Source organism: Caretta caretta, chromosome 4 (genome assembly GCF_965140235.1).
Source record: "Caretta caretta isolate rCarCar2 chromosome 4, rCarCar1.hap1, whole genome shotgun sequence".
Lineage (NCBI taxonomy): Eukaryota > Metazoa > Chordata > Testudines > Cheloniidae > Caretta > Caretta caretta.
Window position 1 is genome coordinate 126,466,326 of NC_134209.1, and position 14,822 is coordinate 126,481,147.

Genomic DNA, 14,822 nt, shown 5'->3' on the forward strand with positions numbered 1-14,822 from the left:
GGCAATACACTGATCATAGCCCTTGGACGGAAAGCAAAGCACAAGCACTGGTCTTTAGGCAGACTGGCTCTCTGTGGATATCCTAGTCTAAGGCAGGAAGTTATGAAGCCTTAAAACTCCGCCTCTCGGAATGGAGTGGGACCAAGTTCCCTGCCCAGAGACAGGTGATGGCTTGAGACCTGACTGAGAATTGAGGTACACAAAGGTTAAGCAACTTTCTCAAGGATATGGGAGAGCCAAGATAGTACCCAGATTTATAGAACCATAAATTGTAACAAAGAAAATGGTGTTTTCCTTTCTTTTTCCTTTCTGTTTTAACTGAATGCAATTCCCTAGGAAATGCTGCTTAAAGTGTGAGGTAGGCCCCATTGTATGTGTAACTGATCAGTTGGGGGACTAGGACGTGTATCCCAGTGGCTTTCCAGAGACTCTGCTTTTGTTCAAAAAAGAATTAAGGGCCAGATTTTTAAAGGTATTTCGGTGTCTAAAGATACAAATAGGCACCCAGTGGGGATTTTCAGAAGTGCCTATCTGCATTCGTAAGCACCTAAATACCTTTAAAAATCTGCCTTAACCTCTAGTTGCTGTGGAGAAAACCTTGGAAGTGTCATCTAAGTGGAACCAATGCTGTGATGTCAACCTGAGTTTGCAGAGAGCCTGAAATGTTAAATCTGAGGTGTATGCTGACCCATTCACTTCAATGGGTTCTGCAGATTCAGATGCCAAAGATGAGGCTTAAATGTCAACATTATTTACTGTTTCACTGTTTACCAAAGCATGCAAGAAAGGAGAGGAAGATTATGAAAATCTGCACAGCCTGCTCTGCATCACAATTATCACAACAGACCACTTATTTTGGGCGGGCCTTGGTTAGGTTAATGGGGAGAAGTGATTTCATTTTCCTGAAAGGAGGCTGTTTTCATAAGTCTGAGACATGCTGCTCTAAAGTTTAATTGTCATAGATGTTGGTGTAATTTTCATCTAAATTGATTCATTGATGTTAGAGGGCCAAATCAAGCCAACAATAAACAGTCGATTTTAATGATGTACATATCTAGATTGTGTATCTTGTCCATTCATATTCCTATACTCAAACATTAAATCCTACCTATACATACAGTACCTTAGCTTGGTCACTCCTCTGACATCCTGATCTTGACCTGTATCTCACTGCTTTTTACTCTAGATTTCTCTACTCTAGGTTTCATATTGAAAGGCCGTTGGATCCTGAGCCAAGACCCCTTTTTCAAAGGTTATTTCCATGGTTTGTCCAGTGGTTCAATCCCTGCTTCATTTCACTCTGTTTTGCAGTGGCTCCTTCACCACAATTCGATGAACCATGTACTGACTCCTGGAAGACCCCTTCATCCCCATGCCTCATGTCCTAGTGCAGCATAAGCCCTGTGATATTTTAAGGCTTTGCATCAAAGAATCTGTCTTAACCCAGCCTCCTCGTTTTCCTCAGAACTGCCCTATGCTTCAGCTCAGCCAGACTTTCCTTCACACACGCAGAGGCTGATTCATTCTCTCACGCAATCTCTGACATCATCCCACTGCAGTAGCGTATCCTCCCTATGCTAGCTAGTCAGTGCCTTTCAGAAACAGTTGGCTATATCCCCCTGAAGTGTGGAACAACTTGTTTGTGCCATCTCTAATATTCCCCCCCCCGCCCAAAAAAAAAACAAACCACTTTTGGAAAGGCCTCTACAGCATCACTCTCCCTTTTCTTGACTTCTAGAAAATCTCTTGGATATGGTTTTAATTAAATTAATTAAGATTCTTTTTTAATTACATTCAAGAGCTCTGGTGACTAATGTAAAGCATAGGCTTACTGGTGCTGAATATGTATCCAGAAAGCACACATGATTTTTCAAGAGCCTGTTTTTCAAGTAGCACAGTTAAATTTATGCTTTATGATATGTTTCTGTCCTTCTGTTCTCTTTCTTTTTGCCTTTGGCTCTTTCCTCTCTTATACAATGTGTATTTTCTCAAGTGGATCTAGAACAAGATTTTGATTATACTGACAAGAACAGCAACACCTCTGTAGCTTGTCCTACAGCAAAGGCATGACAGAATAAATAAATATAAATAAATCCTCATTCTATGGTTTCTGCGTATGCAGTGCTTCACTTCCTCTCTCCACAGGGCAAATGCTCTGGCAAACAGCTTCCTCACATGGCATGTCAAGATCTGAAACAGATGCTGACATAACAGATGCAGTTATCTTGCCTGCCAGAACCTAGAAGTTGAACCCAGGTCCCAAGAGTACGGAAATCTCTCTGTGCAGGGAGATTAGGAGGATTAAGAGACAGTGTGTTGCCTGTGCTTTGTAATATACACTATAAGAGATGCTCCTATTGAACCATTACATATCACTTCATTATACATCTTCAAAGTGCTGTACAGAAAAGCCAGTGCACTCTACTAATTCCCCATAGAGATGAATACAGTTTTTTAGTTGTAGAATATGGACAGGATGGGTAGCTTTGAGGTAATAGCACTTAGTGGCTTGGTACCTCATTTCCCCATCTGTAAGATGAGGATAACAATACTACCTTTCTGTCCCCTTTGTACTGTCCATTTAGACAGTAAGCTCTTTGGGGCAGGGACTGTCTTTTACTGTGTGTATGTACAGACCTAGCGCAATAGGGCCTCAAATTCAGTTGGGGCTTTCAGACACTGTCGTAAAATGAATAAATTATAGTAATAGTTAATATGATGCATGCTGAACTGTACTATCAGTCAGATGGCTTTTTGTTCATCCCATTCCCCTCTTTCCATGTGTCCATTGTTTCACTAGACTTTAAGTTCTTTGAGGCAGAGACCGGACTTCCTACTGCATGTTAGTAAGGTACATGCCCTATCTTTTCTATATGTCCCTTTATATGTCTGCAAAGGGTTATGTCTTAGTGTTCATAGTATGGTTGATACTATATGTATTTTAAGTGTTGTACTGTTAAGCACTAGTTACTGTATTGTAGCAGTCTATTGGTATATCATTTTTAAGCACTGACAAGTGTGTTCAGTGCTATGCAAAAGCCAAATGAAGATAAAGTCTCCACCCAAGGAGATAACAATCGAAAGGACAAAGAGAGATCAGATAGAAACATACTGGGAGACAACACAGAGAATGGATATAACATACAATAGGGTTTGTTTTTTTAAATTTGTGGGTAATATGGAAAAATGGATTTTCCAGAGGGATTAGAATTAAAAGAACATTTTCAATATAAACTGTGTGTGTGTAAAATAAATAACAATGAAAGTATACCAAATAAAGTAGTAATCATTTGCCTTTTCATCATTTCCAGCTTCACTGTCACAAAAATGTGAATAATTATGAAGTTATTTAATATATCATCTTTCTTTTTTAAAGTATATTTCTAAATCACCTGTCCAAATACTAATGTTTAACATAAAATCTGTTTCAGAATATCCCTCAATCTGCAGCATTTTGACTGTTTTAGTAAGAACAGGAGTTAAACCGCTCCCATGTGTTATCAACTTAAAATTAAATTGGTAAACACTTTGGGCTCCATTATCCATTCTAAAAAGAAAAGGAGTACTTGTGGCACCTTAGAGACTAACCAATTTATTTGAGCATGAGCTTTCGTGAGCTACAGCTCACTTCATCGGATGCATACCGTGGAAACTGCAGCAGACTTTATATACACACAGAGAATATGAAACAATACCTCCTCCCACCCCACTGTCCGCTCATGCTCAAATAAATTGGTTAGTCTCTAAGGTGCTACAAGTACTCCTTTTCTTTTTGCGAATACAGACTAACACGGCTGTTACTCTGAAACCTGTCATTATCCATTCTGTTACCAGTTTTACATCATTCTAACTCCACAAAGGAGTTATACTCATGTAAAGCTGGTATAATGGAGGGGAAAGCCAAGCCCTTTAAAATTAAAGTTTCAATAAACCATGTGGAATAATAAATCGTAGTGTTCAAGGTCTACCTGTTATAACTTCACACCAGAATAGAGATGGAGAGCTGCACCAGACAATTGATTGATGTCGCAGATCTCAGTGCTTGTGAATTTTTGACATTTCCATATTGATTGCTACCACAGCTTTAGGCATCAGAGTTTATTAAACCAACCATTTCTTGGCTGTTACATTTCAGGTGGGATTCCATTTGTCTTGACGGGAGAGTTTTTTCAGCAGTCTCAAAAGCCTGCCGCATTTCTGATAGCTGGGACAGTCAACTGGCTCTCCAACTTCTCAGTGGGACTTCTTTTCCCTTTCATTCAGGTAAACACCCTGCACAATTAACTGTATGATAGTTGAATTAATAGTTTATCATTGGGTCATTGTGAAACTTTCTTTGTTGAGAAGTGGATTGAAACCTGCACCTCCTTTTGGTGCATTTAAGTGTGTCAGTTGTAAATGTGTGTTATGCTGAAGCTCCACTTAATGGAAAGTGAGGAGGAAAATATTATTATGTTGTGGGCTTGTGAACAATAGCTTATTTCTGGTGGGGAAGGTGGGTGTGACGGGATCCCCCCGGGGTGCAGCCTGGGACTGGGATGCATCCTGGGACTGTGCCCCCTGAAGTCTCCCCAGCCTGTGCTGTCTTTCACAATGCCTTGCTAGTGACCAGCAGCAACCCCTCCAGGAGCTGTGATCACTCAGCACAACTGCGTGTGGAGCCCCCACACCCAGCCGGATTGTATGAATGTTCCCAGAGCCACTCATGAATCACACAGAGAAAGGCACCAGCCAAATCCCCTCAGCTCCCAGCACTGTACTCCAGGAATATACCATCTTGCACTGCTCAAGATGGGCAGTGCATATTTATTAATTGGTTCAACACTTCAGCGATGGAAAGTGGACATACACCAGCCTTTGGAAAACCTGAGCAGTTTTGCCACACTCTTCATACAAACTCACTGATAAAGAAAAACAATTAAACAAATGTGTTGACTATAAAAGGTAGATTTTAAGTGATAGGCAAAAAGTCAGAGTTAGTTACCAAAAGAAATAAAATATAAGCACACAGTCTAAACTCTCAACCTTATTAGACTGGGCAGCAACTAGATTAAGCCGTTCTTTTCACCCCACTGAATATTGCAGTCCTTAATATACAGGTTTGTTCCTTAAAGCTGGGCCAATCTCCTGTGTTGTAGTCTTGTCTTCTTCTCAGTGTCTTGGTTGATTGCACCATAGGTGGGGGCAGGAGAAGGGCCCAGTGTGGTCCACTCTGTCTGTTTTATACCCTCAGTCCATGTGCTTGGGGAGCACAAGTTCAGGCATGTTTGGGGGGCATTGCTGAGGGCTTGTCTACACTGACAATTTACAGCACTGCAACTTTCTCACTCAAGGATGTGAAAAACCACCCGCTGAGGGCAGCAAGTTTCAGCGCTGTAAAGCGGCAGTGTAGACAGAAAGTGCCAGCCATTCTCCCAGCGCTGGTAGCTACGCCCTTCATGGAGGTGGGTTTTTTTAAGAGCTCTCTCTCAGCGCTGCGCCATGACCACACAAGGCACGTTAAAGCGCTGCCGCAGCACCACTTTAGCACTTCCAGTGTAGACTAGCCCTGAGTCTCTCCAAGCGAGGTTGAGCAGTTCCCTTGGTGTGGCCTCATGCAGGTGAGTCATTGCATTGTAGCTCCCTTGCTGGACAGTGGCTGTTGATCATAGAATCATAGAATATAAGGGTTGGAAGGGACCCCAGAAGGTCATCTAGTCCAACCCCCTGCTCGAAGCAGGACCAATTCCCAGTTAAATCATCCCAGCCAGGGCTTTGTCAAGCCTGACCTTAAAAACCTCTAAGGAAGGAGATTCTACCACCTCCCTAGGTAACGCATTCCAGTGTTTCACCACCCTCTTAGTGAAAAAGTTTTTCCTAATATCCAATCTAAACCTCCCCCACTGCAGCTTGAGACCATTACTCCTCGTTCTGTCATCTGATACCATTGAGAACAGTCTAGAGCCATCCTCTTTGGAACCCCCTTTCAGGTAGTTGAAAGCAGCTATCAAATCCCCCCTCATTCTTCTCTTCTGCAGGCTAAACAATCCCAGCTCCCTCAGCCTCTCCTCATAACTCATGTGTTCCAGACCCCTAATCATTTTTGTTGCCCTTCGCTGGACTCTCTCCAATTTATCCACATCCTTCTTGAAGTGTGGGGCCCAAAACTGGACACAGTACTTCAGATGAGGCCTCACCAATGTCGAATAGAGGGGAACGATCACGTCCCTCGATCTGCTCGCTATGCCCCTACTTATACATCCCAAAATGCCATTGGCCTTCTTGGCAACAAGGGCACACTGCTGACTCATATCCAGCTTCTCGTCCACTGTCACCCCTAGGTCCTTTTCCGCAGAACTGCTGCCTAGCCATTCGGTCCCTAGTCTGTAGCTGTGCATTGGGTTCTTCCGTCCTAAGTGCAGGACCCTGCACTTATCCTTATTGAACCTCATCAGATTTCTTTTGGCCCAATCCTCCAATTTGTCTAGGTCCTTCTGTATCCTATCCCTCCCCTCCAGCGTATCTACCACTCCTCCCAGTTTAGTATCATCCGCAAATTTGCTGAGAGTGCAATCCACACCATCCTCCAGATCATTTATGAAGATATTGAACAATATGTTGTTCATAATACATAAATACATAAATATGATGGGTTGTTTGACACCCTGTCCAGGTGTTGGTTACTTTCCTTGCTGTTGCCTCTGGGGAGGTAATATCCGGCTGATTCCCCAATTTACAGCATGTTTTAGTGACCACCATACAACACAATTCTCATAACTTCATATGCATTAATGATATACATGTATGGATAGAGAACTGACTTTCAGCAGATCATAACCTTTCCCCTAATACCTTACAAGGCATGTTTTATATGTAAGATCACGATTATATGAAAATGAGGAATATGGGGTTGCAGTATGCTCCTCCAAGGTATAGAATGTCACAATGGGGACTTAGAGAAGGAGAGAGTTATGCTCCCAAAAAATGAATGATGACATTCAAAGAAATGATGAACATGGGTGATAAATCAGGACTTCAGGTTTGATCCAGTACCCGTTAAAGTCAATACCAAGATTCCCATTCACTTCAGTCAAATGGGATTTTGGATAGAATCATAGAAATGTAGAAGTGTAGGGCTCAAAGGGACTTTGATACCAAGTATATCTAGAAGACCATCACTGACAGGTGTTTGTCTAATTTGTTCTTAAAAAATCTCTGTTGACCGGGATTCCACAACCTCGCTTGGAAACCTATTCCAGAATTTAACTGTTCTTACAGCTCTTTTCCTAATGTCTAATCTAAATCTCCCTCACTGCAGATTAAGCCCATTGCTATTTTTCCTACCTTCAGTGGACAGGGAGAACAGTTGATTACCATCTTCTGTATAACATCCCTTATGATACTGGAAGACTTATAAAGTCCCTCCTCAGTCTTCTTTTCTCAAGACTAAGCATGCCAGGTTTTCTTAAACTTTCTTCATAGGTGAGGCTTTGTAAACCTTTTATCATTTTTGGTGCTCTCCTCTGGACTCTCTTCAGTTTGTTTACATCAAGCTTTTTGACCGCTTTGTCAGCCATATACCTATTGCAGTGCTACATGTGTGTAGCAGGGTCTCCCCAAACATAGCAAAGAACCCTGTTTTTGTTTCCCCACTTTCAGGCAAGCTGGTGGGCTAGTTCACTGGCCAGTGCATCAGTGAATCTACCACCACTGACAATATTTCAGTCCCTTTCTCCGGGGATGCATTTATTGTTCAAACACAGCTAAATGTCAGCCAAAAGAGGTAAACCAGGTCTTGGCCCCTGCTAAAGCCTTTGCCTCAGAGGTCTTTTGCTGCTGCCTACATAGCAGTTATCTCCACCCAGGCCTTTCATCTGGCTGGTGTGGCAAGCCCTCCTTACCAGGTTATTTCCTGAGTCTCCTGCATGAGCATCCCTTCTCCCTGTAAGTGAGCTGCTTATTGGCCTTTTATCTCACCAGCTGGGATGCAACTAATTAATCACAGGTGGGGACTAAACCCAGCTACCTGGAAGGGCCATCCCACCCTGTGATAACATGATAAAAGTGAGATTCACAATTACAAAGCCAAAGTAGTGACACCATAATTGCCTGTTACCATTTTAAGTGGGTACAAACAGAAAATGTTTTAAGGAAAGAAAGCAAAAGTTTTTCACATTTAAATGTTGTCCAGAGGAGAACTGTTCTGGAAAGTCTGAGGCTAATTAGACAAGTCCTTTCTAGGTAATGAGATTTGGAATAGGTGGTGGTTTTTTTAATTTCTGAAAATTGCTTTTTGTGTCTACTCATAACTGAAAAAATATTTGATGTAAACCATGTACTGTTTCTGCTAGACATGTATTCTCAGTGAGAAGAAGCATATAGGACATCTTTTACCAACTAGCACTGGTTAAATTTCTCTGCATGGATTATAATTTATGTGAGCGATCTGGAAACTGTTATAAACACTGACCCAGCTAATCTAATCTTGCATTTAAAAGAGGGGGTAGTGTGGAAGTCTTTAGCCTTTTGATTACTAAGAACACATTCAAAATGTAAACTGAATACAAAGATCCCAGTCCTTTGTACCTTTCCTACTCCTTAGAGGTGAGTGAATAACTGATGTTTTGGGTTCAGGGCTTAACTGAAAAATCCAAAAAAACCAAATCTGAACTGATTTGGTGTTTTTGGTTTTTCTTACCAAAACAAAAAAAAACAGAAAAAAAAATCATCTTGGTCGAATGAAAAGACATTTTAAAAATGAAACGTTGATTCGAAATGACATTTTCTAAATGAAACAGATCAATTTGAAACTAAATGTCAAAATGGCTCATTTTGAAAATGTCAAAATGAACTCTCTTGACTTTTTTTAAAACAACTTCCTCATATTTTCGTTGGCCAAAACTTCATTTTTTGGTAAATTTATCATTCACCAAAAATTGTTGTCATTGACTTCCGTTAGACTGCTCACAATAATAAGCCCTAAGAGTCTGATCCAATCTTCAGTGAAGTCAATGGGAGTCTTTTCATTGGCTTCACTAGGCATTGGGTCAACCCATAAAGTAAGAGTAAGGATTTGCAAAATGTACTTTGTGCTTCCTAACTCTGTTCCTGTTGAAGTAACTAAAGCTCCCATTTTCTTCAGTGTAATTAGGCTAATGCTCTGTGATTTTGAAAATCCCACCATAATTGTGTACATTTGTCAGGGCAGTTTTCTCCTGAAAATGACACTTTTTTCAGATTTTTCTTGTAGTACATTCAAGGTGCCTCATGTTTGCACATCTCTCATTTAATGTGTCCATGATTATCTTTGCTAGATTGTATTATATGTATCCTGTGTTTCTGCTAATTCTTCATCAGAGGTCATGCCCTGAATGTTAATTCTTTAAAAAGGCACTATGTAGGTCTCAGCAGGCTAAAACGTGATTGAAATTCTTTGGTTTTTCATCTTATACTAACATTTTTCTAGTGATTTCATGTTGTCCTGGGAAATACACAATTTAGCTTCATGAAAAATTCTACTTTTTCATGACAAAAATACATCTTCAGTTATACAGAAGGCAACGTGTACTGCTGTTTTTGTGTGTTTGTTTTTTGTTCATAGAGCTTCCTTACAATTTGAAATCAGATGTATGTACATAAAAACAGTTACTTGTGTTTTAATTTTCTTCTAAGATTATTCATGAAATTGACCAGTAATGCCTTCCTCATTCACAAAGCTAGAGAGAATAAATCAGGAGTTTAAGAATGGTCTTCCTTAACTTTCTCTTTGTCCAGCTCCTTCAGTCAGCTTTGTTTTCTGAATTATAGCATCTGAGTCACATACTTCATTACAGAGTCAATAGCCCCATAGTCATTTCCTGGTTAAGGCTGTTGTAATTTTGTTCTTATAGCATGATATAAAAAAACCTTATCAATGCTTGAAACATCGTAACAAAATGATTAATCCATTCAATCTGTTTAAGTTTTAGTATGATTGCTCCATGCATTATTTCAATAATTTGTTTTATAAAGCAACAAGAAGAGGCAGTTATTTATACATATTTTATACTTTTCACAATAGTTTTATGTTAAAATTTTTGGGGGGAAATGTGTAAAATATTCATAGCTATTGAAAATTAATTGGTTTCAGAGTAGCAGCTGTTAGTCTGTATCCGCAAAAAGAAAAGGAGGACTTGTGGCACCTTAGAGACTAACCAATTTATTTGAGCATAAGCTTTCGTGAGCTACAGCTCACTTCATCGGATGCATTCAGTGGAAAATACAGTGGTGAGATTTATATACACAGAGAACATGAAACAATGGGTGTTATCATACACACGGTAATGAGAGTGATCAGGTAAGGTGAGCTATTACCAGCAGGAGAGCGGGGGCGGGGGGAGGAGAAACCTTTTGTAGTGATAATCAAGGTGGGCCATTTCCAGCAGTTGACAAGAACGTCTGAGGAACTGGGGGGGAATAAACATGGGGAAATAGTTTACTTTGTGTAATGACCCATCCACTCCCAGTCTCTATTCAAGCCTAAGTTAATTGTATTCAGTTTGCAAATTAATTCCAATTCAGCAGTCTCTCATTGGAGTCTGTTTTTGAAGTTGTTTTGTTGAAGAATTGCCACACTGTAATCGAGTGACCAAAGAGATTGAAGTGTTCTCCAACTGGTTTTTGAATGTTATAGTTTTGATGTCTGATTTGTGTCCATTTATTCTTTTACATAGAGACTGTCCAGTTTGGCCAATGTACATGGCATATATCATATTGGTAGAGGTGCAGGTGAACGAGCCTCTGATAGTGTGGCTGCTGTGATTAGGCCCTATGATGGTATCCCCTGAATAGATATGTGGACACAGTTGGCAACGGGCTTTGTTGCAAGGATAGGTTCCTGGGTTATGGTTCCGTTGTGTGGTGTGTGGTTGCTGGTGAGTATTTGCTTCAGGTTGGGGGGCTGTCTGTAAGCAAGGATAGGCCTGTCTCCCAAGATCTGTGAGAGTGATGGGTCGTCCTTCAGGATAGGTTGTAGATCCTTGATGATGCGTTGGAGAGGTTTTAGTTTGGGGCTGAAGGTGATGATGGCTAGTGGCGTTCTGTTATTTTCTTTGTTGGGCCTGTCCTGTAATAGGTAACTTCTGGGTACTCTTCTGGCTCTGTCAATCTGTTTCTTCACTTCAGCAGGTGGGTATTGTAGTTGTAAGAACACTTGATAGAAATCTTTTAGGTGTCTGCCTCTGTCTGAGGAGTTGGAGCGAATGCGGTTGTATCGTAGAGCATGGCTGTAGACAATGGATCGTGTGGTGTGGTCTGGATGAAAGCTGGAGGCATGTAGGTAGGAGTAGCGGTCAGTAGGTTTCCGGTATAGGGTGGTGTTTATGTGACCGTCGCTTCTTAGCACCGTAGTGTCCAGGAAGTGGATCTCTTGTGTGGACTGGTCCAGGCTGAGGTTGATGGTGGGAGGGAAATTCTTGAAATCATGGTGGAATTCCTCAAGGGCTTCTTTTCCATGGGTCCAGATGATGAAGATGTCATCAATGTAGCGCAAGTAGAGTAGGGGCATTGGGGACAAGAGCTGAGGAAGCGTTGTTCTAAATCAGTCATAAAAATGTTGGCATACTGTGGGGCCATGCGGGTACCCATAGCAGTGCCGCTGATTTGAAGGTATACATTGTCCCCAAATGTGAAATAGTTATGGGTGAGGACAAAGTTCAGCCACCATGAAAGTTCAGGTTTACCATGACATTATCGGGGGATACTGTTCCTGACGGCTTGTAGTCCATCTTTTTGTTGAATGTTGGTGTAGAGGGCTTCTGCATCCATAGTGGCTAGGATGATGTTTTCAGGAAGATCACCGATGGATTGTAGTTTCCTCAGGAAGTCAGTGGTGTCTCAAAGATAGCTGGGAGTGCTGGTAGCGTGAACTCTAGAGTACAGATGTGGGGACCTGCATGAAAGACCCCCTAAGCTTATTCTTACCAGCTTAGGTTAAAACTTCCCCAAGGTACAAACTTTTACCTTTTGTCCTTGGACCTTATGCTGCCACCACCAAGCGTGTTAAACAAAGAACAGGGAAAGACGTCTTCCCCCCAAAATATCTCCCCAAGCCTTACACCCCCTTTCCTGGGGAAGGCTTGATAAAAATCCTCACCAATTTGCATAGGTGAACACAAACCCTTGGATCTTAAGAACAATGAAAAAGTAATCAGGTTCTTAAAAGAAGAATTTTAATTAAAGAAAAGGTAAAAGAATCACCTCTATAATCAGGATGGTGAATACCTTACAGGGTAATTAGATTCAAAACATAGAGAATCCCTCTAGGCAAAACCTTAAGTTACAAAAAGACACAAAAACAGGAATATACATCCCATTCAGCACAACTTATTTACCAGCCATTTAAACAAAACAGAAATTGAACGCATCTCTAGCTAGATTACTTACTAAGTTCTAAGACTCCATTCCTTTTCTGTTCCCGGCAAAAGCATCACACAGACAGACAGACCCTTTGTTTCCCCCTGCCAGCTTTGAAAGTATCTTGTCCCCTCATTGGTCATTTTGGTCAGGTGCCAGCGAGGTTATCTTAGCTTCTTAACCCTTTACAGGTAAAAGGACTTTGCGTCTGGCCAGGAGGGATTTTATAGCAGTGTATGCAGAAACGTGGTTACCCTTCCCTTTATATTTATGACACGCCCCCCAAATCACAGATAGGGTGAAACACTGGCAGTCAGTTCACCAAAATGTCACCTAATAATTAGTTTGAACATCAAAATTTCCATCAATCCCTGTCGTTAAATTTAGTGAAGTAAGATACTTGCCTGACCCGTGCACTAAAATGTAGAGTTAAGATTCTAAAGCAAATACATAATTGAAAATATTATATGGGTTCCCATCCTCATTGTAGAATATTGAAAGTAGAGTAATTTGTTTGTATCGATTTCTTAACTTGGTTTCAATGTGATAACTATTTTAAAAATTGAAAGTTAGAGGGAAGGTCAAAATTAAGTTTAAAATGGAAAGCAGTACATTATATGGAAATATTCAAGGTGTATTTGATGTGCTCATCTGAATACTACATTATAATCATATCACTGCAGTGCAAAAAAAGTGTGGCTCTAATGTTTTCAAAACAGTTATTTGTTGCTCCCTCTTTATTACACAAACATTGTGGATTAGCTACCCATTTCTAAATAACATAAGTTTTTAAAACTTTTTTCCTCTGGCTGTATTCTGCTACCATGAAAAACTGAAAACTGTTATGGTCCAGTCAAGACTTTTTATTCTCTTCTCCAGGAGTCTGCAACTTTAACATGTCCCTGCAGTCCTTTTCTACAGGCAGATGGCAAAATTCTATGTTTATCTGGTCATAGAATCATAGAATATCAGGGTTGGAAGGGACCCCAGAAGGTCATCTAGTCCAACCCCCTGCTCAAAGCAGGACCAATTCCCAGTTAAATCATCCCAGCCAGGGCTCTGTCAAGCCTGACCTTAAAAACCTCTAAGGAAGGAGATTCTACCACCTCCCTAGGTAACGCATTCCAGTGTTTCACCACCCTCTTAGTGAAAAAGTTTTTCCTAATATCCAATCTAAACCTCCCCCACTGCAACTTGAGACCATTACTCCTCGTTCTGTCATCTGCTACAATTGAGAACAGTCTAGAGCCATCCTCTTTGGAACCCCCTTTCAGGTAGTTGAAAGCAGCTATCAATTCCCCCCTCATTCTTCTCTTCTGCAGGCTAAACAATCCCAGCTCCCTCAGCCTCTCCTCATAACTCATGTGTTCCAGTCCCCTAATCATTTTTGTTGCCCTTCGCTGGACTCTCTCCAATTTATCCACATCCTTCTTGAAGTGTGGGGCCCAAAACTGGACACAGTACTCCAGATGAGGCCTCACCAATGTCGAATAGAGGGGAACGATCACGTCCCTCGATCTGCTCGCTATGCCCCTACTTATACATCCCAAAATGCCATTGGCCTTCTTGGCAACAAGGGCACACTGCTGACTCATATCCAGCTTCTCGTCCACTGTCACCCCTAGGTCCTTTTCCGCAGAACTGCTGCCTAGCCATTCGGTCCCTAGTCTGTAGCTGTGCATTGGGTTCTTCCGTCCTAAGTGCAGGACCCTGCACTTATCCTTATTGAACCTCATCAGATTTCTTTTGGCCCAATCCTCCAATTTGTCTAGGTCTTTCTGTATCCTATCCCTCCCCTCCAGCGTATCTACCACTCCTCCCAGTTTAGTATCATCCGCAAATTTGCTGAGAGTGCAATCCACACCATCCTCCAGATCATTTATGAAGATATTGAACAAAACCGGCCCCAGGACCGACCCTTGGGGTACTCCACTTGATACCGGCTGCCAATTAGATATGGAGCCATTGATCACTACCCGTTGAGCCCGACAATCTAGCCAGCTTTCTACCCACCTTGTAGTGCATTCATCCAGCCCATACTTCCTTAACTTGCTGACAAGAATACTGTGGGAGACCGTGTCAAAAGCTTTGCTAAAGTCAAGAAACAATACATCCACTGCTTTCCCTTCATCCACAGAACCAGTAATCTCATCATAAAAGGCGATTAGATTAGTCAGGCATGACCTTCCCTTGGTGAATCCATGCTGGCTGTTCCTGATCACTTTCCTCTCATGCAAGTGCTTCAGGATTGATTCTTTGAGGACCTGCTCCATGATTTTTCCAGGGACTGAAGTGAGGCTGACTGGCCTGTAGTTCCCAGGATCCTCCTTCTTCCCTTTTTTAAAGATTGGCACTACATTATCCTTTTTTTCAGTCATCCGGGACTTCCCCGGTTCGCCACGAGTTTTCAAAGATAATGGCCAATGGCTCTGCAATCACAGCCGCCAATT

General features: G+C 41.5%; 1 protein-coding gene across 3 annotated transcripts in view; it reads left to right on the top strand.

Annotated features, from left to right (window-relative positions):
* The window catches only part of SLC2A9 (solute carrier family 2 member 9), a 222,614-nt gene that overhangs the window by 176,086 nt on the left and 31,706 nt on the right, over positions 1-14,822 (top strand). For all 3 annotated transcript variants that reach the window (XM_048848860.2, XM_075128030.1, XM_048848861.2), the window contains one exon: positions 4,136-4,263. In XM_048848860.2, coding sequence (XP_048704817.1) covers positions 4,136-4,263 — 128 coding nt within the window. The remainder of the gene's footprint in view (positions 1-4,135; positions 4,264-14,822) is intronic.